Raw genomic sequence first — 24337 nt, 5'->3', positions numbered from 1 at the left:
TTTTCAAGAACACCATTTTCCATACCACTTTTCCACACCTCCCAACAATCCACTTTCCAAATTTTACCTCCCTGTAATAACACCTACCCCCACATATGATGTGTCACCTTCATTTTCTCATACTACTCCCAATCGCCACCTTCTTTTTCACATACACCTAGCCATTCTTCTGAAATTACTACCACTTCTTTATCTCCTACACTAGCTTCTTCTTCTAACTCTCTCATCCTTGATAACACTTCACTAGGCATTCCTCTAATTATTGATTTATCTCAATCCACTTTTTCTTTGCCTCCATGTAAATCCTCTAGGCCACATAAAGCACTTGCTCACCTTTAAGATTTTATTTGCTCTACTGCACATTGGTGTAATGTTGTTTGTTTTAACTCCTTGCCTTCATCACATCAGAATAGGTTACTATCTCAGTCTCAATGGGTTGAGCCTTCCAGCTACAAACAGGCTATTTTGGACCCTTTTTGAGTTCAAGTTATGAACTTTGAACTAAAAGCTTTTCAAGATAATCATACTTCGGAAATAGTTCCTCTTCCTATTGACAAGAAAACCATTGGATGCAAGTGGGTATACAAAGTGAAAATAAAATGAAATGGTTCTTTGGAACGATATAAGGCTCGCTTGGTAGTCAAAGGATACACCCAAGAATATGGCAATAATTTCTTGGAAACTTTTTCCCCTGTTGTTCGCATGACAACTGTTCGTTGTATTGTAGCTCTTACCGCATCAAAGAATTGGTTTATTCATCAACAAGATATAAACAACGCTTTTTACATGGTGACCTTCGTGAGGATGTGTATATGAAAATTCTAGAAGACATGGAACAACCTTCTAATATGGTGTGTAAGCTAAAGAATGGTCTCAAGTAGGCTTCTCGTCAATGGTTCTCTAAACTTAATCATTCAGTATTCTCTCAAGGTTTTTCTCATTCCAAGCTGGAGTATTCCCTTTTTACTTACAAGACTCCACTTCCATTACTATTGTGGACTATGTTGACTATATTATAATAACTGGTGACAATCCTACATTTAATTCTCAACTGAAGTGTCATTCACATCATAGTTTCAGCACTAAGCATCTTGGATGGTTGAATTTTTTCTTGGTCATTGAAGCCTCATATTATAATAAAGGTGTGGTTCTCACACAATGCAAGTACACAACTGAACTCATTCGTGACTCTACTTCTTCTAATCTTAAGTTTCACGTAATCATTCTCCCTTTAAACTTCAAAATGTCCATCAATGACTCTACTCCTTTATCTAATCCTACCCTTTATCGCAGTTTTGTTGAGAAACTTAATTTCTCAACGCACACTCGTCTTGATCTTTCCTATTCTGTACAAGCCTTGAGTCAACACATGCAACATCCATGTGAACATCACCTTCAGGCACTTAAACATACACTTTGTTATCTATCCACTACTATTGGTCAGGGTATTTTACTCGTAGCTTCAGATTCACTTACTCTCCAGGCATACTCTGACTCTGATTGGGCTTCTTCCTCTAATACTCGAAGATCCATTTCTGATTTTTTTCTTCTTCTTGGACACTCCCCTATCAGCTGGAAATCCAAGAGACGAGCTATTGTCTCCCATTCATCCTTCAAAGCTGAGTATCAATATATGGCCAATGCTTCTGCTGAGGTGGTTTGGGTCATTTGTTTATTAGAAGAACTTGATTGAACAAATTTAAAGCCTGTGACTCTTCATTGTGATAATATGTCAACTCTCCATATTGCTCAGAATCCGATTTATCATGAGCGTACAAAACACATTGAAGTTGACTATCATTTTACCAGAGAAAAAAGTTCTGGAAGGTCTTCTACAATTGACTTATCTTCCTTCTACTTCTCGGCTCATAGATGTCTTTACTAAAGTTCTCCCATTTACTCAGTTCCTTAATCTTCTCACCAAACTTGGCATGCACACTCCTTCCAAGTTTGAGGGGAGATGATAAATATATACTTTGTATTTTTGTTATTCCCCTTTTGTATGATGGCCAAATGTAATTAGTACTTTCATATTTTTTGTTACAATGTTGTTTTGCTATTTTGTCCATTTCTCCTTAGCATTGTATAGGATTCTTGACGGTTATTAAGGTTGTTACATGAGCTACTATACATTGTATATATAGGCTCTCCTTCTATTGTACTATTGCTAATTGATACACGAAAGGCATTGATTGTAATATTGTTTCCTTCTTGCTCTATTTCTTTCTTTCAACATAATATATTTGTTGTAGTGTGTCTCCATTATTTCGCTTATCATACTTGCTACCATAGCTACTGTTATAAATAATAGACCTTGAACCTTACAATCATGCTTCCCTTCACAACTATTCCTACATCCATTTATCTCTAGAATATACAAGAAGATCAGATTCTTCATCCATCCCAAAAGATTCCTAACATCCATTAATGTTCTAAGCTGCCCATTAACTCTCAATTACCTAGTAAGTGATCGATACTCTATATAATGTGTTTTGGTATTTGTAGATTCATATTACTAACACTTACCACAGATTCAAAAACTATGAAACAAAGCCTTTTAAAAACAAGATAAAACCCGAGTTCAAGTTGTGATAAACCTCATTTTTGCCTTTTATTAAGGCATAACATTGATTGATTATTCCTTGGTTTTCGTGCATTCCCATTGTTTTTTGATTGTTTTTACGCTCTTTTGTAGGGTAGGATGTTTGTTGATTGTTTCTTGTAGATTGATCACCTATTTTCGAGCGTTCAAGCATGTTAAAAAAATGCCCCCAAATTTCGCGAATTCTTAGAGGAGGCATGAATCAAAACCGAGGAAGAAATTAGGCCAAGAGGTAAAAAGGAGTCCAACCCAAGCAAAAATATCAAAAGTTGGGTTCGTGAGCTTCGAATCGACCGGTCAAACGTCGAATTCGGAGTTCTAAAGAAAGAGTTATAATATTTGCAAAATGACAACAATTAATGAACATGAGCTTCGAAGACAGCAAGTTGAACGATTGATCGTTCCACATGGAACGACCATAACAGCTGATGGTCAGAAACTGCAGCAGCACAAAATGGAGCAAAAAGGAGCAAAATGTCACTAAAGGGTCTTGAACTCACTACCTTTTAGTAGAGCAACAGTGCCTCTGACCAGCTGAGACAATACTTTCATTTTATAATGTATCAGAGCCAATCATATTTAACATCTCAGGTCCAATTAGAGGAATTAAAACCTCTTTAAAACAGATTTTCGAGAACAGAAGCAATCGAACAGAATAGGGCAGCAGCTTTTTCTTAGTTCTTTCGTTCTCTTTTTCCCTTTTTACTCCCATGAACCCTGATTTTATTTTCTTAGTTTTTATTATATTAATTTAATTTCTTCCATTAAGATATTATTTTTATAATTTATTTTGGTTAGATTTTCTTATTTATATCCATTGATAGTATTTATTTGAAGATTAAAGTTATTTTCATGGTGGTTAAGGATATATATGGGTTTTTTCTCATTTCTCTAATCATATTTATATTTTGTGTGTAACTTCTAATCCTTTATTATTTTATTATTTTATTATTTTATTATTTATTTCTTGATTTGAGTTGATTTATAATATTTCTCTATCTTTCTTGATTATTTCTTTTGTCATGTTCATTTTTAAGTTATTGGTGCTAGAATAGATTTAATTGTTGTTGATGATTTCGTTAGTTGTGATGTTGATTAATGAATAGTTAGTTAACCCCAACCCTTGTTGATGGCTTGATAATAATGAAATATTGGTTGATATTGGTTTGAATGGAGACTTAGTAAAAGGGTTGCTCCATCCATTGCTTGAGGATTGCCATGGTTTCTTTTGGGAGGCTAACGAAGGTTGGGTCCTGGAATAACCTAAACCCTTACCCAATGAATGGAGTCGGGTGCAATGGATCAATGAGAGTTGAATCTTACAATTGCCCCTTCAACTAAGAGTTTTCCCCTTCGCCTACGAAAGTAGGGGAGGATTGATGAACAACGGACTTTTGTTGCCCGATTCTCTTGTGTTTACTCATAAGAGTGAGGAGGAAGATATAATCGAAGGTGATCCCAAGCCTGATCCTGGATCGGATCACTATTTATAGAGTTCCATTTCTCTCCAATCAAACCAAATGAAATCAAAACATTTACCATAGGATAGCCATCACAAGTGAGTTAATCCCATCATGATTCTTCTTTGTTTGTTATTTCTATAGTTGTAGTTGTAGTTGTAGTTGTAGTTGTAGTCTAGTTCCCTATCAATCTTCAATTGCATGATCCCCCAACACCTAAAGAGGCCCTAAGTCTCACAAGTCGTCTCCCTGTGGATCGACTCCCTATTTACCACTATACTTGTGTAAAGTTAATTAAGAGTGTTTATAAACTATGTTTGATTAGGACTCATCCAAGAAAGAAACAAAAGTTGACTCCTCTTTAATCGTTCTACGCTAAAGTAAAATCAACATTTAACCCCTAGATTACAACCTTTTAAGCTACTCCTTAACCTCGTTTATAATCCACATTTTCCCCAACTACTCACCATACTAAGCCTTTTAATCCAATTGCCCCCACATAAGTCTTAGACTCAAGGCACAATTTAAACAAAATGAAATAGTTATATTATGAAAATTAAAATACATCTTGTTCCCACTATTTCAATTAATATCAATAAGCAAACATTTCATATTTTAAGTCTTGTAATAACTTAACAAAAATATACCTGCAAGCCAGGTTGCTTCCTTAAATTCACCATGGCCAACCCCGTAATTTGAAGACCTTCCTGTAAAGCTAGCCCATACATTCAATTTATATCATACTAGTAAAATATTGTTGTCTATAAAAGTTGATACACAAAAAATAAAGTTATATATACCACCAAATGTCCGAATGTCTAAATATTTCGAAAGCCCATAAGATATGACTCCAAAAAGAATATCGTTGACGGTCTGCAAGAAATGACAGCTTTTCTATGTTAATTTTTTATATATATTTTTTTAAAAAAAATTTCATATTACAAAATTATTTTAATATTTGTATGTTTCTATAGATTCTTAGATATAAACCTCATCAAATATATGTACTAATATACTAAACTAGCATTAATTTTCTTTTCTAAAAGCAACAATAATAGTATTTATTGTATTCTTAGTATTTATTTAAGGGGTTGAGAGTTATACTTGAGATTCTGTTAAAAATGCACAAAAATAATTAATTATTATATTTCACCACTACTTATGCAAAGCCCTAAATGATGAAAATATCACGACCCAAAATTCATTTGGGTTAAATCCTTTAATTTTCGGCTGTTGTATGAGTGTTTCGAAATAATAAAATGCTCTAATATGTGATGTATTAGTCATTATTCACAAATAGATGAGTATGGAATATAAAAGTATACCTTTAAAGAAACATACAAGTATATATTATCGTGATTAAATTTAATGAATACATGATTTCTTTAAAACATAAATTAAATACTAATTTTTTAAAAAGTTATTTATTAAATATATCACTTTTTCATTCCATTAAATAATCACATTCTAAATTAGGTATTAAGAATAGTAATAATAAAAATTAGTAGAATAATCAGATTTTAAATTAGATAAATATTGTTATATAATTAACTATCATCTACTAAAATAATTTTATTTGTCAAGGCTCCCTGAAGATAATATTTGCCATTTTCTAACATTTTTATTAGTATGTATGATGATGTATCAATTTCAATGACACAAGTCACAACCATAGTTAATTTTTTTCTTGCCAAAAATTCAATGATCAAAATAAATAAATATTCAACAAAAATTATCAAATATTCCATTAGTATCAAGTAAAATATTCTTCATGATATATGTAAAATATTTCTTTGGCATAATTATATATTCAAAATAGCATACTTCATGATTCATATATACAAAAATATATATTTTGATAATCAATATCAATTTTATTTACTCATGAAAAGAAAAAAGTAGTGATTGAATAAAAATATTCGGTGCATTTAAACATGAAGTTAAGCTAAATCAAATAAACGAGAACTTAAAGTGATAATTGAAGCTATTGGTAACCATAGCTTGAGTGAAGTCGTATTAAAAACATCGATCGTCAAATAATATACCTTAGGCATGTTTAAGGTTGACGTAAGCCATATTAAATAAATTCCTCCCCTTCTTCCCAAAAGACTTAGAATGAGTTAATCTTGAAATATATTGTATACATCTACATGTACTTTAAAATAAAATCAATTAACACTATAGTTATTTTTACCAAATTACTTAAGATATGACACTTGTGAAATTTTATTTTCCATTTTGACAACTATGATACTTTATGTGAACGTTATGTTTCTTCTTCTTCTTCCATGTAAGCTTCTTTTTCTTTCCTAAATGTTTAAAATTCTTCCAAGCCCATTGCAAATTGGAATAGCACTTAAGTAATAATACATTGTTATACCCTAATCCTGTAAGTGTTATCGGACTAATTGACTTGTTTTGTGAAAAAGGAGTATTTTATTGTGTGTGTAACTAATATTTCACTAATGGTTGTGGTAAAAGGTAAAATTTTAGCTGAAGTATAGGGTTGATAAAGGAGCACAAGTGTAGGCATAGTTTAAAGCTTTGAAAAAGTCATTTATTGTTACTCATAGGGTTCTCATTCGAGCCCCCTATTGAATATTCTTAGCTTCTTTACATTGTTTTTGGTGTGCTGGTTAGATAACATTTTTGTGGTTGTTTAAGCACAAAAAGAGGCATTTACAAGTGTTTCACTGCTACCACAAACTACGGTTTAGTAAGATTTATTCTCTTCCAATTATTAAGTGAGTTTTATAATCTCTTGTAATCAAGAACACTAAGCTATACATCAATCTCTTGTATTCAAGATCACTAAACTATACATGGATAATATGGTCATCAATTGTTTGGTAAGTTTTATAGTCTAATAACCTTTTGTTCTTAGGATTCATTACCAATTAAAATCTTAGCAAATGGTTATCAAATATTCGTGGTTTACTTTGAAAATGGGGTTTTGAAGGTTTTAATAGGGTTATGGGATTATGAAAGTTCAAGTCAAATCGTGTTAAAATTTGTGTTGGTGTTCAATATCCTTTTGACTAAGATTCAGTTTTACGTTTCATAAAATTTATTACACGTTAAACACTTCTTAAGCACTTAGTGTATCAAGGTTCAAAATAGTTTGGAGAATGCAAGGTTACGAAAGTCAAAGGCACCATTTACGATATATATAAGAGAAAGAGTTCGTTAAGACATACTTCAAATCTCTTACTTTGATATAATTGTGCTCTCAAAATGAGATTCATAGATAGGTGGCAAAGGAGGGAACAATGACAAGTTTATGGATCAACTTCGAGTCTCTTTACTTGACAAAATTCATATAAACATTTTGTCGTTGAAAACAAGTTTCGTATTTTTACTCAAGGAAGATAAATCTCTTGAGATGCATATTGACTAATTTGATTTCATTGTTAAAGGACTATTAATGATAAAATTGATGATGAGGATTTAGCCATAAAGCTGTTTTGTGTTCATTGCCAAAGGAGTATAAGCATTTTAAATAAACTATTTTGTATGAGAAAATGGTGATAAATCGTGAAAGAGTCAAGGATGCTTGGTTGCAAAAGACATTGATTGAAAACAAAATGACTGAGATTGATGTACTTTCTCGAGGTGGACAAGGTCTTGGGGTTAGGGGCACGCCTAAGGAGAAATATATTGGAAAGGATTAGTACCAAACTATTAAGTCTAAGTCAAAATTAAGATATAAGAATATCATGTGTTACTATTATTAAACAAAGGGAACCAACTTTAATGAAATGCAATTGATAGCATGTTTGTAAGATTCTTTCACATGGTAGTATTCAGTCTATGCCTAATCTAACTGTTGTAGTATTTTTCATTAAATTCTTGTCAATTTCCGTTTAAATCATCATTTTGACGTTTCTACCCTTATTAAGTGTTGACTCTTGTCATTATATTTTGCCCTAAACCATTTTTATGCTTTTAAATGTTTAATTTACCATTTTGACATTTAATTCATCATTTATTTTATCAACGCTCTCAAATGCTAAGGTCAAATTATAAATACAAAAATGGTGAATTACATGAAAATTGACAAGAATTTAACAGAAAATAGTACGGTGGTTGAATAAGGTATAAACTAGATACTATTATATAGAAAAATCTTACAAAAACACTATCACTAGCATCTCATGAAAATTTAATGTTATCATGTAAAATTTCACTTAAACAAATGTTAATAATTAATATATCACATGCTACTAGATAACAACTCTAAAACTCACCACCATCTACAACTATTGGACTAAAAGATATTCATAATCACATATTAAATGTATTGATTGATCCCGTACTTGACAAGAGAATATATATATATATATATATATATATATATATATATATATATATATATATATATATATTTATTTATTTATTTATTTATTTATTTATTTTGTTATATGATTTTTGTTACATTTTACTTTAAGAACTTTCGTTAATAATTATATATTTATATCTCATTCAAAGATTTTTGTCATTTACTCCTTTTTTTTTAATTGACACACTATAAAACAACTAAAATTATATATATATATATATATATATATATATATATATATATATATATATATATATATATATATATATATATATATATAATCAAATAAGAAGGATTTTAAAATTTAAAGGGTGAAAAGGATTTTTGTTTAATTTTGTTTGGATATTATATATAAAAAAAAAATACTATTTTATAAATTAATAACATTTAAAAAATTATTTCATATTATGTTGGAATAAATAAATTGATCTTACTACTTTTGTGAGTTTAAGTGGTGCTAATAGTTTAAAAAAACATATTTCAAAAAAAATGTTAAAAATGAGAAAAAAAAAAAAAAAAAACAGTTTTGATAAAAGGTAGACCAACAATTACTTAACTTTATACTCCGGAAACCTTAGCTTGACAAACAGAGATAAGCTTACCGCATTAGGAATGGCTTTCTTGACTAATTTCATATCTTCTAACGAAAACTTAGCAGTTGCCGCCATCCTCGGCCAAAGTTCAACACCATCTCCACCACTTATTGCAGTTTTTATATCTTTCACCCACAAGCATCTTCCAATAAATCCCAACACAGAAAGAATAGTCCACCAAATAATTTTCATTATTCCCACTATTCCTCTCTTATTTTCTTCTCTTTTTTCTACCCTTTTTTCAGCAACATAATCCTTATCATCATCTTTACCATTAGCCTTTTCGCAGGAAGCCAGAAATAACGACATCAAAGAAATCCCATCTCCTAAAGCATGATGAATTCGAAGAATTGCGCATTTTAATTCAGTATAAATATGAATTTCCCATAAGGGTTTATTTGTATTTAAAGGGGAAGAAATAGCAAAATCTGATAAACAAGAATTGACCTTATCTTCGATTTCTTCATCTGAATCTAAATTTAAGGAAAGGGTTTTGTCATGAATGATGATATGATCATCTAAATTGACTTGGGTTTTTCTCCAATACTCTCTACCATGATCATCAATAACTAAAAGGCTTAAAAATCTGGGATGTTTTAGCATTAAAGAGTTTGAGAGCTCCGTTTTAATGGCTTGTATGTTAAGGGGATGTTTGAAACCAATTGCACAATTGATTATTTGGTTTAATTGTGGTTGAAGAAAGAGGCGACCCGCAGGTGTGACCGGTTCATCTAAGGTGGATTCCATAATATTATGAAATGGTGTCCTACTGTTATTGTGCATTTTAAAGCTTGAAAGAGAAAATAAATGGAGAATGGTTTGTTGTCTGTTTGTGACTGTAAAGTGAATATCACTACTATTACTAGACACTGTGTAGTTTGATGTCCGGTCTCACCCAGTTATTAATGTACGTCTGTTCTGTGGCTGGTAGTTATACACGTCATTAATATTGAAATTTCAATCTTCCTTTTTATTTGTATTATGGCTTTTAATGCAAGCGAAGTTAAGTTCTACTTGCACTTCCCCATTTGGCTTTTACTTGCTTTTCAATGACTTCGCACCCATATTTTTTTTAAAAAAATCTAAAATATAATATTCTTTTAATAAAAAGTTCAAAAAATAAACCTCGCAACAAAATGTCTTTCACCCAAGTTTAAAAAATGTAATAGTTTATTGTTATTAACAACGGACGATTACTAAACTGGGTCAAAATTTAGCTCAATCATCACCTGTTGTTCGTAACAACGAGCGATAATTGAGTTGACTTTTGACTCTGTCTAATAATCCTTTGTGGTTAGTCATAGTGAGCCACTACTTGTAATTGATAGCCCTTGACTTTGTTGTTAATGGGCCACTGTTAGCTACAACGGGTAAAACTGTTAAAATGTGACCTAACCTAAAAACTCGAATCGAAACTGAAAGTTATCAACCTAATAATATGATGATTTTTAGATTTATCATACCGACATTACTCAAACCGAAGCTGCAACCAAATCGATTGTAACGAAAAAGTGGGAAATATAAATTCGAACTTCGATCGATTTTTATAACTAACTTATAACCATTGACCAAGACTAACAAAACCTAATAGTGACAACCGAGTCATATCCGAGTCGAATTATTCATGAAACTAAACTCGGTTCCGCTAAAATAGATGAAGGTTGATAAGAGATCAAATACTCTCTAGAGGGGGTGAATAGAGAGTATACCCGTTTAAAATTTTTGTTTAGAAGGTTAACTCAAGAGCTCCGGAAACCTTTCAAAACAATTTTCTGAAATTGCTTTAGGTTGAATAACAAATGTAAAAACTAAAAATGAAAATAAATTTAAATATGAGCAAGAGATTTTTTAATGAGGTTCAGCTATCAATAGTCTATTTCCCGCCTATGAATTCTTTTCTTGCCTTTAGGATTCAACGCCTTATATAAATGAACCCTAAATGACTAAGAAGATCTTTGTATCTTCTCTCACTACATTCTTCCCCTTGAAAAACGATTTACAAGTTTCCTTAATAAAAGTTCTATTCCCAATCTCACACTAGAGAAAACAAATGAATACTTTTTAAAAGTATTCCAAAATTTAAGGCGTAAATGAAAAATATAAATCTAATTCTCTTTTACTCTAAATCCTATTACAAGTGAGAGAATTAGATGAACTATGAAGAACTAAATTTATAACCCTTTATGATCTAAAGACTCAAAGTAATTAGAAAGCTAAAATCTAAGTTGTGTTGTAGTTCTTCAATCCTTGAATGAAGCTTCTATTTATAAGTTACGCCTTCAAATAGCCGTTAAGAATATTAAAACTTCATTTCCTTAATTTTCTCCATTTGATTATGCTGAATTAGTCTTCAAAGCCTTGATCAGCAGTAAATTAGACACTCCACTTTGACTTATTCGATACAAGCATGTTTTGCTATTTTCTAGCTTCTCTAAAACATTTTGGTCCTGCGACATTAGTACTTATACCAAGCATAGGATATTGATCAATTCATACATTTTAATCAAATTAGATAAGCCACATATATTATTCCATGATTACATGTCCGCTTGAATTTGACTTCCCTATATTATAGGTGCACTAAAAAATATATATTTTTAGGAAAACATTTCCTTGTATGTAGGAAAATCTATAATATGAATAACTTGTTCACTACGAAAATTATTTATTTTAATTTAATATTAAAAATCGTGTGATTAAAACATAAGTTTTACTTAATCTAAATTATTTACCGGAAAATTCCACGTAGTAACCCTAAGGTTTTGGGTTTTCCACGTGGTAACCAAAAATTTTTATCTGGAAGGTTACCTCAAGAGCTTGGGTGACCTTTCAAAACTGTTTTCTGGAACAGTTTTAGGTCGATTGATAAATCTATAACGTATGTGCGAAAATAAACTTAAATAATAACAACTGATATGTTAACGAGGTTCCGCTCTAAATAGCCTACTCCCAGCCTATGGGTTCTCTTCCAACCCGCAGGATTCCACGCTTTTTATTAATGAACTTTAAGACAACTTATAAGATCTCTCTATCTTCTCTCACCACGTTTTTCCCCTTGAAGAACGTCTTACAAGTTCTCTTAATAAAAGTACAAATCCCAATCTCACAATAGAGATTACAAATTGAATACTTTAAAAAGTATTCCAAGGTTAGGCGTATTAATCAATGAAAGATCTAACTCTTTTTAACTCTAGATCCTATTACAAATGTAAGAGTTAGATAAATTAAGTTTTACAACACTTTTTGAAACACTTTTGAGAATATTAGATCTTAATTCAAGAAAAGAGAAATTTTAAGAAGTGCTGCAATCTTAATCCTTGAATGAAGCATTATATATAGAGCAAGAAAGCTTCATCCGTCAATATCGTTGATCTGGTTAATCTGCACCAGTTTTAAAGATCTTAAGCTTAAACTCAAACTGACGTTGCACTGACAGCTCATATAATTACGTCATTGTTTCCTGTATTTTATCATTAACAACCATTGTTGTGCTGCCACGTTAGAACTCATACAAGATATTGAAACTTCAGCAAAACTAGTTGATACAACGTATAAGTCTTATTCAAATTTAATTCCTATTTTTTAGCATCAATTTAAATTGTCTTTTCCTATTTTTAGTATCAATTTAAATTGACTTCTTATTTATAGGAAAACCTATAATTAGTATAGCTTAATTTCAAAGCCACTTATTTATTCAACTATTCAAACATAAACCGTGTAATAACATATTCAAACTTTAAACATAAAACATGTAATATATTTAAATACTTAATTATCTTAAGCACATGTTTAATTTTATAACTCAAATTTAAAATTCAAATATAATCCAAATATTTCAACGTCTTGAACATACGTTCCTTATATTTAATTCAAATTTAAATATAATCTTATCCAATTATAATAATAATTTAAATATAAATTCAAACATAATTACAATCCTATCCAAATACTATAAACTTAAGTCATTCTAATTTAAACTAAATTTAATAAATTTCAAACTTAAAATATGTATCAATAAATTATTTAATATTGAATATGACTTAATTGTTTAACTTAATATATGTTTTGAATTATCATCACATAAAGGAATTGAGTCTTCATTTTAAATTATAACCATTTCTACACAATACAAATTATAACCATTGAACTACTTTATGCGAGAAAGTGTCAAAAACACTTAAAAAAACCTTAAAAATGCTACTAAGCACGTAATTTTAAGCATAAGACAATTGTTTTCTATTCTAACAACTTCTACACAATACAATATATACAAATAGTGTTGTGAGCCAAGTTTAATGCCAAATAAACCAAGTTTGAACTACTTTACGCAAGAAAGTGCCAAAAACGCTTAAAAAATCTTGAAAACGCAACTTAGCACGTAATTTCAAGCATAGGACTATTGTTTTCGATTCTAACTATTTCAAAAAAATAATATATACCAAATAGTGTTGTGTGCCTTGTTTCATGCCAAACAAACTCAGTTTGAACTACTTTATACAAGAAAGTGTCAAAAACGGTTAAAAGACCTTAAAAACGGAAATTAGCACGTAATTTCAAGCATATGACTATTGTTTTTTATTATAATCATTTCAACATAATAATATATACAAAATAGTGTTTTATATCAAGTTTCATGACAAACAAACGAAGTTTGCACTACTTTATGTGAGAAAGTGCCAAAACAGCTTAAAAAAACCTTTGAAAGGAACTTAGCACGTAATTTCAAGCATATGACTATTGCTTTCATTTTAACATTTCAACACAATAATTTATAACAAATAGTGGTGTGTGTTAAGTTTCATGCCAAACAAACCAAGTTTGAACTACTTTATGCGTGAAAGTATCAAAAACGCTTAAAAAACCTTAAAAACGGAACTTGGCACGTAATTTCTAGAATATGACTATTCTTTTCGATTCTAACTATTTCAACACAATAATATACACCAATTAGTGTTTTATGCTCAGTTTGATGCCTAACAAACCAAGTTTGAACTACTTTATACGAGAAAGTATAAAAAACGCTTAAAAAACCTTAAAAACGGAACTAGCATGTAATTTCAAGCATATGAATATTGTTTTCGATTATGATCATTTCAACACAATAATATATAAAAAATAGTGTTTTTTGTCGAGTATTATGGGAAACAAACCAAGTTTGAACTACTTTATGCGAGACAGTGCCACAACAGTTTGAAAAACCTTTGAAAGGAACCTAGGACGTAATTCTAAGCATATGACTATTGTTTTTGATTTTAACTATTTCAACACAATAATAAATACCAAATAGTGTTGTGTGCCCAGTTTCATGCAAAACAAACCAAGTTTGAATTACTTTATGCGAGAAAATGCCAAAAATGCTTTAAAAACCTTAAAAACGCAACTAACCACGTATTTTCAGGTATATGACTATTGTTTTCGATTCTAGAAATTCAACGCAATAATATATACCAAATAGTGTTGTGTGCCAAGTTTTAAGCCAAATAAACCAAGTTTGAACTACTTTATGCGAGAGAGTACCAAAACCACTTAAAAAACAATAAACGCAACTTAGAACATAATTTAAAGCATAAGACTATTATTTTTTATTCTAACTATTCTAATAGAATAATATATACCAAATAGTGTAGTGTGCCGATTTTAATGTCAAACAAACCATGTTTGAACCACTTTATGTGAAAAGGTGCCAAAAATACATAAAAAACCAAAAAAAAAAGCAACTACGCATGTAATTTGAAACATATGAATTTATTTCTATTCTAACTATTTAAACACAATACTATATATACCAAATAGTGTTGTGTGCCGAGTTTCATGCCAAGCAAACCAAGTTTGAACTACTTCATGCGAGAAAGTGCCAAAAGCGCTGAAAAAACATTTAAAAGGAACTTAGCACGTTATTTGAAGCATGTAACTATTGTTTTCTTTTCTAACTATTTCAACACAATAATATATAGCAAATAGTATGGTGTGCCCAACTTCATACAAAACAAATCCTGTTTGAACTACTTTATGCGAGAAAGTGCCAAAAATACTTTAAAAAGCTTAAAAGCGCAACTAAGCGCGTAATTTCAGGCATATATATGACTACTGTGTTCGATTCTAGAAATTTAACACAATATATATCATAAATAGTGTTGTGTGCGAAGTTTTAAGCCAAACAAACCAAGTTTGAACTACTTTATGCGAGAAAGTGCCAAAATCGCTTAAAAATCCTTAAAAACGCAACTTAGCACCAAATTTCAAGCATATGACTATTGTTTTCGATTTTAACTATTTTAAAAGAGTAATATATACCAAGTAGTGTTGTGTGCTGATTTTCATGCCAAACAAACCATGTTAGAACTACTTTATGCGAGAATGTGCCAAAAATGCTTAAAAAACCTTAAAAACGCAACTGACCCTTTATTTTCAAGTGTATGACTTGTTTCTATTCTACCCATTTCAACACAATACTATATATACCAAATAGTGTTGTACGCCGAATTTCATGCAAAACATACAAAGTTTAAATTACTTTATACGAGAAACTGCCAAAACACTTAAAAATCTTTAAAATCGCAACAAAGCACGTAATCTCAAGCATTTGACTATCGTTTTCGATTCTAACCACTTCAACACAATAATATATACCAAATAGCGTTGTGTACCAAGTTTTAAGCATAACAAACCAAGTTTGAACTACTTTACGCGAGGAAATACCTAAATCGCTTAAAAACCATAAAAACGCAACTTAGCACCTAATTTCAAGCATATGACTATTGTTTTTGATTCTAACTATTTTAACGGAATAATATATACCAAATAGTGTTGTGTGCCGATTTTCATGCCAAATAAACCATGTTTGAACTACTTTACGCGAGAAAGTGACAAAAACTCTTAAAAAACCTTAAAAATGCAACTACGCACCTAATTTCAAGCATTTTACTATGGTTTTATATTCTAACCTTTTCAACACAATAATATATACCAAATAGTGTGGTGTGCAAAGTTCAATGCCAAACAAACCAAGGTTGAAATACTCTATGAAAAAAAGTGCCAAAAATGCTTTAAAAATCTTAAAACGCAACTAAGCATGTAATTTCAAGCATATGACAATGGTTTTATATTCTAACCATTTCAACACAATACTATATACCAAATTGTGTTGTGTGCCGAGTTTAAACAAACCAAGTTTGAACTACTTTACGCGAGAAAGTTTCAAAAACGCTTTAAAAAACTTTTAAAATGTAACTAAGCACGTAATTTCAAGCATAACATTATTATTTTAAATTCTAACTATTTCAACACAATAATATCTACCAAATCGTATTGTGAGCCAAGTTTCATGCCAAACAAACCAAGTTTGAATTACTTTGTGCGTGAAAGTTCCAAAAACGCTGAAAAAACCTTTATAAGGAACTTAGTACGTAATTTCAAGCTTATGACTATTGTTTTCAATTCTAACTATTTCAACGCACAAATAGTGTTGTGTGCCGAGTTTTAAGCCAACAAAAACCAAGTTTGAACTACTTTATGGGAGAAAGTGCCAAAAACGTTGAAAAAACCTTGAAATGGAACGTAGCACGTAATTCCCAGCATATGACTATTATTTTCGATTCTAACTATTTCAACACAATAATATATACTAAGTAGTGTTATGTACCCAGTTTCATGCAAACAAAATCAAGCTTTAACTACTTTATGCTAGATAGTACAAAAACCGCTAAAAAAAATTTTAAAAGAACTTAGCACGTATTGTCAAGCATATGGCTATTGTTTTCTATTCTAACCATTTCAACACAATACTATATATACCAAACAATGTTGTGTGCCGAGTTCGAACTAGTTTATTCGAGAAAGTGCCAAAACCACTTTAAAAACCATAAAAAGGAAACTTAGCACCTAATTTCAAGCATATGACTATTGTTTTCGATTCTAACAATTTTAAAAGAATAATCTTTACCAAATAGTGTTGTGTGCGGATTTTCATGCAAAACAAACGATTTTTTAACTGCTTTATGCGAAAAAGTGCCAAAAATGCATAAAAAACCTTAAAAACGCAACTAGGCATGTAATTTCAAGCATATGACTTTAATACTATATATACTAAATCGTGTTGTGTGCCAAGTTTTAAGCCAAACATACCAAGTTTGAACTACTTCATGCGAGAAAGTGCCAAAAAACACTTAAAAAACCTTAAAATCACAATTAAGCACGTAATCTCAAGCATATGAGTATTGCTCTCTATTCTAACCATTTGAACACAATAATATATACTAAATAGTGTTGTGTCCCTTGTTTTAAGGATAACAAACCAAGTTTGAACTACTTTGTGCGAGAAAGTGCCAAAACCACTTAAAAAACCATAAAAACACAACTTCGAACCTAATTTCAAGCATATGACTATTGTTTCAATTCTAACTATTTTAACAGAATAACATATACCAAATAGTGTCGTGTACCAATTTTCATGCCAAACAAACCATGTTTCAACTAAATTATGCGAGAAAGAATAAAAAACGTTTAAAAAACCATAAAAACGGAATTTAGCACGTAATTTCAAGCATATCACTATTGTTTTCAACTCTAACCATTTCAACACAATAATATATACCAAATAGTGTTGTGTGCCAAGTTTGATGCCAAACAAACCTAGTTTGAACTACTTTATGCGAGAAAATGTTAAAAACGCTTAAAAAACATCCTAAACGTAACTTAGCACGTGATTTCAAGCATATGACTATTTTTTTCGATTCTAAAAATTCAACACAATAATATATACCAAATAGTATTGTGTGCCAATTTTCATGCCAAACAAATCAAGTTTGAACTGCTTTAAGCGAAAAGGTGCCAAAGATGCTTAAAAAACCTTAAAAACACAACTAAGCATGTAATTTCAAGCATATAACTATTGTTTTATATTCAAACCATTTCAACACCATACTATATAAACCAAATAGTGTTGTGTGCCGAGTTTAAACAAGCTAAGTTTGAACTACTTTATGCGAGAAAGTGCAAAAAACTCTTAAAAAAACGTTAATAACGTAACTAAGCACGTAATTTCAAGCACATGACAATTATTTTCAATTCTAACTATTTCATGCAAAACAAACCAAGTTTGAACTACTTTATTGCGAAAAACTGCTAAAAACACTTTAAAAACTTTATACACGCAACTTGGCACGTAATTTCAAGCATATAACTATTGTTTTCGGTTCTAAAAAATTCAACTCAATAGTATATAAAAAATAGTGTTGTGTGCCAAGTTTCATGCCAAACAAACCAAGTTTGAACTACTTCATGCGAGAAAGTTCCCAAAATGCTTAAAAAGCTTTGAAAACGCAACTCAACACGTAATTTCAAGCATATGACTATTGTTTTCTATTCTAAGCATTTCTACACAATACTATATATACCAAATTGTGTTGTGTACCACGTTTCATGCCAAACGAACCATCCTTAAACTACTTTATCCGAGAAAGTGTGAAAAAACGCTTAAAAAACCTTAAAAACGGAACTTAGCACGTATTTACAAGCATATGACTATTGTTTTCGATTTTAATCATTTGAACAAAATAATATATACAAAATAGCGTTTTGTGTCGAGTGTTATGCCTAATAAACAAGTTTGAACTACTCTATGCGAGAAAGTGCCAAAACAGCTTAAAAAACCATTGAAAGGAACTTAGCACGTAATTTAAAGCATATGACTATTGTATTCGATTCGAAGAATTTAAACACAATAATGTATATCATATAGTGTTGTGTTCCAAGTTTAATACCAAACAAACCATGTTTGAACTACTTTATGTGAGAAAGTGCAAAAAACGCTTTAAAAACCTTACAAATGCAACTTAGCACGTAATTTCAAGCATATAACTATTGTTTTCGATTTTAACAATTTTAAAAGAATAATCTATGCCAAATAGTGTTGTGTGCCGATTTTAATGCCAAACACACCATTTTTGAACTGCTATATGGGAAAAAGTGCCAAAAATGCATAAAAAACCTTTAAAACATAACTAAGCACGTAATTTAAAGAATATTTTATTTCTATTCTAACCACTTCAACACAATACTATATAAACCGAATAGTGTTGTGTGCCGAGCTTCATACCAAACATACCAAGTTTGAGCTACTTTATGCGAGAAAGTGCCAAAAAAGCTTAAAAAACAATAAAATTGCAATTTAGCATGTAATCTTAAGCATATGACTATTGTATTCGATTCTACTCATTTTAACACAATCATATGTACCAAATAGTGTTGTGTCCCAAGTTTTAAGCATAACAAAACAAGTTGGAACTTCTTTATGCAAGAAAGTTCCAAAACCACTTAAAAAACCGTACATACGCAACTTAGCACCTAATTTTAAGCATATGACTATTGTTTTTTTCTAACTATTTTAACAGAATAATATATACCAAATAGTGTTGTGTGCTGTTTTTAATGCCAAACAAACCATAATTTTAACTACATTATGCGAAAAAGTATCAAAATCGTTTAAAAAACCTTAAAAACAGAATTAAGAATGTAATTTTTAGCATATCACTATTGTTTTTTATTCTAACCATTTCAACACAATAATATATACCAAATAGTATTGTGTGTCAAGTTTCATGCCAAACAAACCTAGTTTGAACTACTTTACGAGAAAATATTAAAAACGCTTAAAAAACCTTATAAACATAACTTAGCACGTAATTTCAAGCGTATGATGATATTTTTCGATTATAACAAATTCAACACAATAATCTATACCAAATAGTGTTGTGTTTCAAGTTTGATGCCAAACAAACCAAGTTTGAACTACTTTATGCGAAAAAGTGCCAAAAACGCTTAAAAAGCCTTAAAAACGCAACTAAGCACGTAATTTCAAGCATATGACTATGGTTTTATATTCTATTTATTTAAACACAGCACTATGAATACCAAATAGTGTTGTGTGCCGAGTTTAAACAAACTAACTTTGAACTACATTATGCGAAAAAGTGCCAAAAACTCTTAAATAAACCATAAAAACGTTACTAAGCACGTAATTTGAAGCATATGATTATTATTTTCAATTCTAACTATTTTAACACGATAATATTTACCAAATTGCGTTGTGTGCAAAGTTTCATGCATAACAAACCATGTTTGAACTACTTTATGGCAGAAAGTGCCAAAAATGCTTAAAAACACCTTAAAACGCAACTAAGCACGAAATTTCTAGCATATGACTATTGTTTAAGATTTGGACAATTTCAACACAATAATATATACAAAATAGTGTAGTGTGCCAAATTTCGTGCCGAACAAACCTTGTTTGAACTACTTTATTCGATAAAGTGTTAAAGACACTTAAAAAACCTTATACACGCGACTTAACACGTAATTTCAAGCATATGACTATTGTTTTCGATTCTAACAAATTCAACACAATAATATATACAAAATAGTGTGTTGTGCCAAGTTTCACGCCAAACAAACCGAGTTTGAACTACATTATCCGAGAAAGTGCCATAAATGCTTAAAAAGCCTTAAAAACGCAACTAAGCATGTAATTTCAAGCATATGACTATTTCTTTCTATTCTAACCAATTCCACAAAATACTATATATAGCAAATAGTGTTGTGTAACACGTTTCATGCCAAACAAAAGTAGTTTGAACTACTTTATCCGAGAAAGTGTGAAAAAACGCTTAAAAAACCATAACATAGGAACTTAGCACGTAATTTCAAGCATATGAATATTGTTTTTGATTTTAATCATTTAAACACAATATTATATAAGAAATAGAGTTTTGTGTCGAGTTTCATGCCAAAAAAACCAAGTTTGAACTACTCTATGCGAGAAAGTGCCAAAATAGCTAAAAAAGCCATTGAAAGGAACTTAGCATGTTGTTTCAAGCATATGACTATAGTTTTCGTTTCTAACAATTTCAACACAATAATGTATACCAAATAGTGTTGTGTGCAATGTTTCATGCCAAACAAACCAAGTTTTAACTACTTTGTGGGAGAAAGTGCCAAAAACGTTGAAAAAACCTTTAAAAGATACTTAGGACGTAATTTTAAGTATATGACTATTGACTTCGATTCTAACTATTTTAACAAAATAATATATATACCAAATAGTGTTGTGTACTGAGTTTCATGCCAATCAAATTTGAACTACTTTATGCGAGACAGTGTCAAAAATGATTAAATAACCTTTAAAAGGAGCTTAGTACGTAATTTCATGCATATGACTAATGTTTTCGAATCTAACCATATCAACACCATATTATATATACCAAATTGTGTTGTGTGCGAAGTTTAATGCCAACAAACCATGTTTGAACTACTTTATGCGAGAAAGTGCAAAAAACGCTTAAAAAACCTTAAAAACGCAACTTAGCACGTAATTTCAAGCATCTGACTATTGTTTTCGATTATAACAATTTTAAAAGAATAATCTATACCAAATAGTGTTGTGTGCCCATTTTCATGCCATACAAACCATTATTGAACTGCTTTATGCGAAAAAGTGCCAAAAATGCATAAAAAAAACTTAAAAACATTACTAGGTACGCAATTTCAAGCATATGACTTTTTTTCAATTCTAACCATTTCAACACAATACTATATATACCAAATAGTGTTGTGTGCCGAGCTTCATGCCAAACATACAAGGTTTGAACTACTTTATACGAGAAAGTGCCAAAAACACTTAAAAAACCTTAAAATCAAATTAACACGTAATCTTAAGCTTATGACTATTATTTTCGATTCTAACAATTCAACACAATAATATATACAAGTAATATTGTGTGCCAAGTTTCATGCTGAAAACACCAAGTTTGAACTATTTTATGTGAGAAAGTGACAAAATTAATTCAAAAACCATAAAAACGCAAACAAGCACGTAATTTCAAGCATATGAATGTTTTTTATTCTAACCATTTCAACACAATAGTATATAAACCAAATAGTGTTGTGTGCCGAGTTTCTTGACCAAAAAACCATGTTTGAACTAGTTTATGCGAGAAAGTGCCAAAAACGGTTAAAAAACCTTAAAATCGCAACTAAGCACGTAATTTCAAGTATATGACTATTTTTTTTTATTCTAACAATTTTAACCCAATAATATGTACCAAATAGTGTTGTGTCCCAAGTTTTAAACATAACAAAACAAGTTTGAACTAGTTTATGCAATTAAGTGCCAAAAGCACTTAAAAAACCATAAAAACGCAACTTAGCACCTAATTTAAAGCATATGAATATTGTTTTCAATTCTAACTATTTTAAAAGAATAATATATACCAAATAGTGTTGTGTGCCGATTTTCATGCAACACAAACCATGTTTCAACTACATTATGCGAGAAAGTATCAAAATCGTTTAAAAAACCTTAAAAACGGAATTTAGCACGTAAGTTTAAGCATATTACTATTGTTTTTGATCCTAACCATTTCAACACAATAATATATACCGAATAGTGTTGTGTGCCAAGTTTCATGCCAAACAAACCTAGTTTGAACCACTTTATACAAGAAAATGTTAAAAACACTTAAAAAACATTATAAACGTAACTTTGCACTTAATTTCAAGCGTTTGACGATATTTTTCGATTATAACAAATTCAACACAATAATCTATACCAAATAGTGTTGTGTGCCAAGTTTCATGCCAAACAAACCAAGTTTGAACTACTTTATGCGAAAAAGTGCTAAAAATGCTTAAAAAACCTTAAAAACGCAACTAAGCACGCAACTCAAGCATATGATGACTATGGTTTAATATTCTAACCATTTCAGCACAATACTATATATACCAAATAGTGTTGTGTGCCAAGTTTAAACAAACAAAGTTTGAACTACTTTATTCGAGAAAGTGCCAAAAACTCTTAAAAAAAACCATAAAAATGTTACTAAGTACGTAATTTGAAGCATATGACTATTATATTCAATTCTAACTATTTCTACACAATAATATATACTAAATAGCGTTGTGTGCCAAGTTTCATGCAAAACAAACCATGATTGAACTACTTTATGGAAGAAAGTGCCAAAAACGCTTTAAAAACTTCAAAATGCAACTAAGCACGAAATTTCAAGCATATGACTATGGTTTTATATTCTATTTATATCAACACAGTACTATATATACCAAATTGTGTTTTGTGCTGAGCTTAAACAAACTAAGTTTGAAATAATTTTTGCGAGAAAGTGCATAAAACTCTTAAAAAACCATAAAAACATTACTAAGCACGTAATTTCAAGCATATGAGTATTATTTGAAATTCTTATTATTTCAACACAATAATATATACCAAATACTGTTGTGTGCCAAGTTTTATGCAAAACAAACAAAGTTTGAAATTCTTTGTGGGAGAAAGTGCCAAAAAAGCTTAAAAAACCTTAAAACGCAACTAAGCACGAAATTTAAAGCATTTGACTATTGTTTTCGATTTTTAACATTTCAAAACAATAATATATACCAAATATAGTAATGTGCCAAGTTTCATGCAAAACAAACCTAGTTTGAAATACTTTCTGCGAGAAATTGCCAACAAAGCTTAAAAAGCCTTGAAAACGTTACTCAGCATGTAATTTCAAGCATATGACTATTGTTTTCAATTCAAAAAATTTTAAAAGAATAATCTATACCAAATAGTGTTGTGTGCCGATTTTCATGCCAAAAAAACCAATTTTGAACTGCTTTATGCGAAAAAGTGCCAAAAATGTATAAAAAACCTTAAAAACGCAACTAACCACGTAATTTCAAGCATATAAATTTATTTGTATTCTAACGATTTCAACACAATACTATATATACCAAATAGTGTTGTGTGCCGAGCTTCATGCCAAACATACCAAGGTTGAACTCCTTTATGCGAAAAAGTGCCTAAAACGCTTAAAAAAACCTTAAAGTCGCAACTAAGCACGTAATCTTAGGCATATGACAATTGTTTTCGGTTATAACCATTTCAACACAATAATATGTTTCAAATAATGTTGTGTCCGAAGTTTTATGCGTAACAAAACAAGTTGGAACTACTTTATACGAGTAAGTGCCAAAACCACGTAAAAAAACCTTAAAAACGCAACGTAGCACCTAATATCAAGCATATGACTATTGTTTTCGATTCGAACTTTTTTAACAGAATAAAATATGCGAAATAGTGTATTGTGCCGATTTTCATGCCATACAAACCATGTTTGAACTACATTATGCGAGAAAGTATCAAAAATGTTTAAAATAGTAACTAAGCAAGTAATTTCAAGCATATGACTTTGGTTTTCTATTCTAACCATTTCAACACCATACTATATACACCAAATTGTGTTGTGTGTCGATTTTCATGCCAAACAAACCAAGTTTGAACTACTTTATGCGA

The 24337-nt window shown here is 30.3% G+C and overlaps 1 protein-coding gene across 2 annotated transcripts in view; it reads right to left on the bottom strand.

The window, feature by feature from the left end:
* The window catches only part of LOC130806323 (wax ester synthase/diacylglycerol acyltransferase 5-like), a 44198-nt gene extending 34178 nt beyond the window's left edge, over positions 1-10020 (bottom strand). The window contains exons 1-3 of one of the 2 annotated variants that reach the window (XM_057671342.1): positions 9004-10020; positions 4863-4935; positions 4710-4777 (exon numbers count right to left, since the gene is read on the bottom strand). In XM_057671342.1, coding sequence (XP_057527325.1) covers positions 4710-4777; positions 4863-4935; positions 9004-9777 — 915 coding nt within the window. In that variant the 5' untranslated portion in view covers positions 9778-10020. The remainder of the gene's footprint in view (positions 1-4709; positions 4778-4862; positions 4936-9003) is intronic. The other variant, XM_057671344.1, reaches the window with a different exon arrangement.
* Positions 10021-24337: the final 14317 nt, after the last annotated feature.

Source organism: Amaranthus tricolor, chromosome 2 (genome assembly GCF_026212465.1).
Source record: "Amaranthus tricolor cultivar Red isolate AtriRed21 chromosome 2, ASM2621246v1, whole genome shotgun sequence".
In the NCBI taxonomy this organism is placed as follows: Eukaryota; Viridiplantae; Streptophyta; class Magnoliopsida; order Caryophyllales; family Amaranthaceae; genus Amaranthus; species Amaranthus tricolor.
The sequence above is the reverse complement of the archived record's forward strand: the minus strand, read 5'-3'. Positions and strand labels throughout refer to the sequence as shown.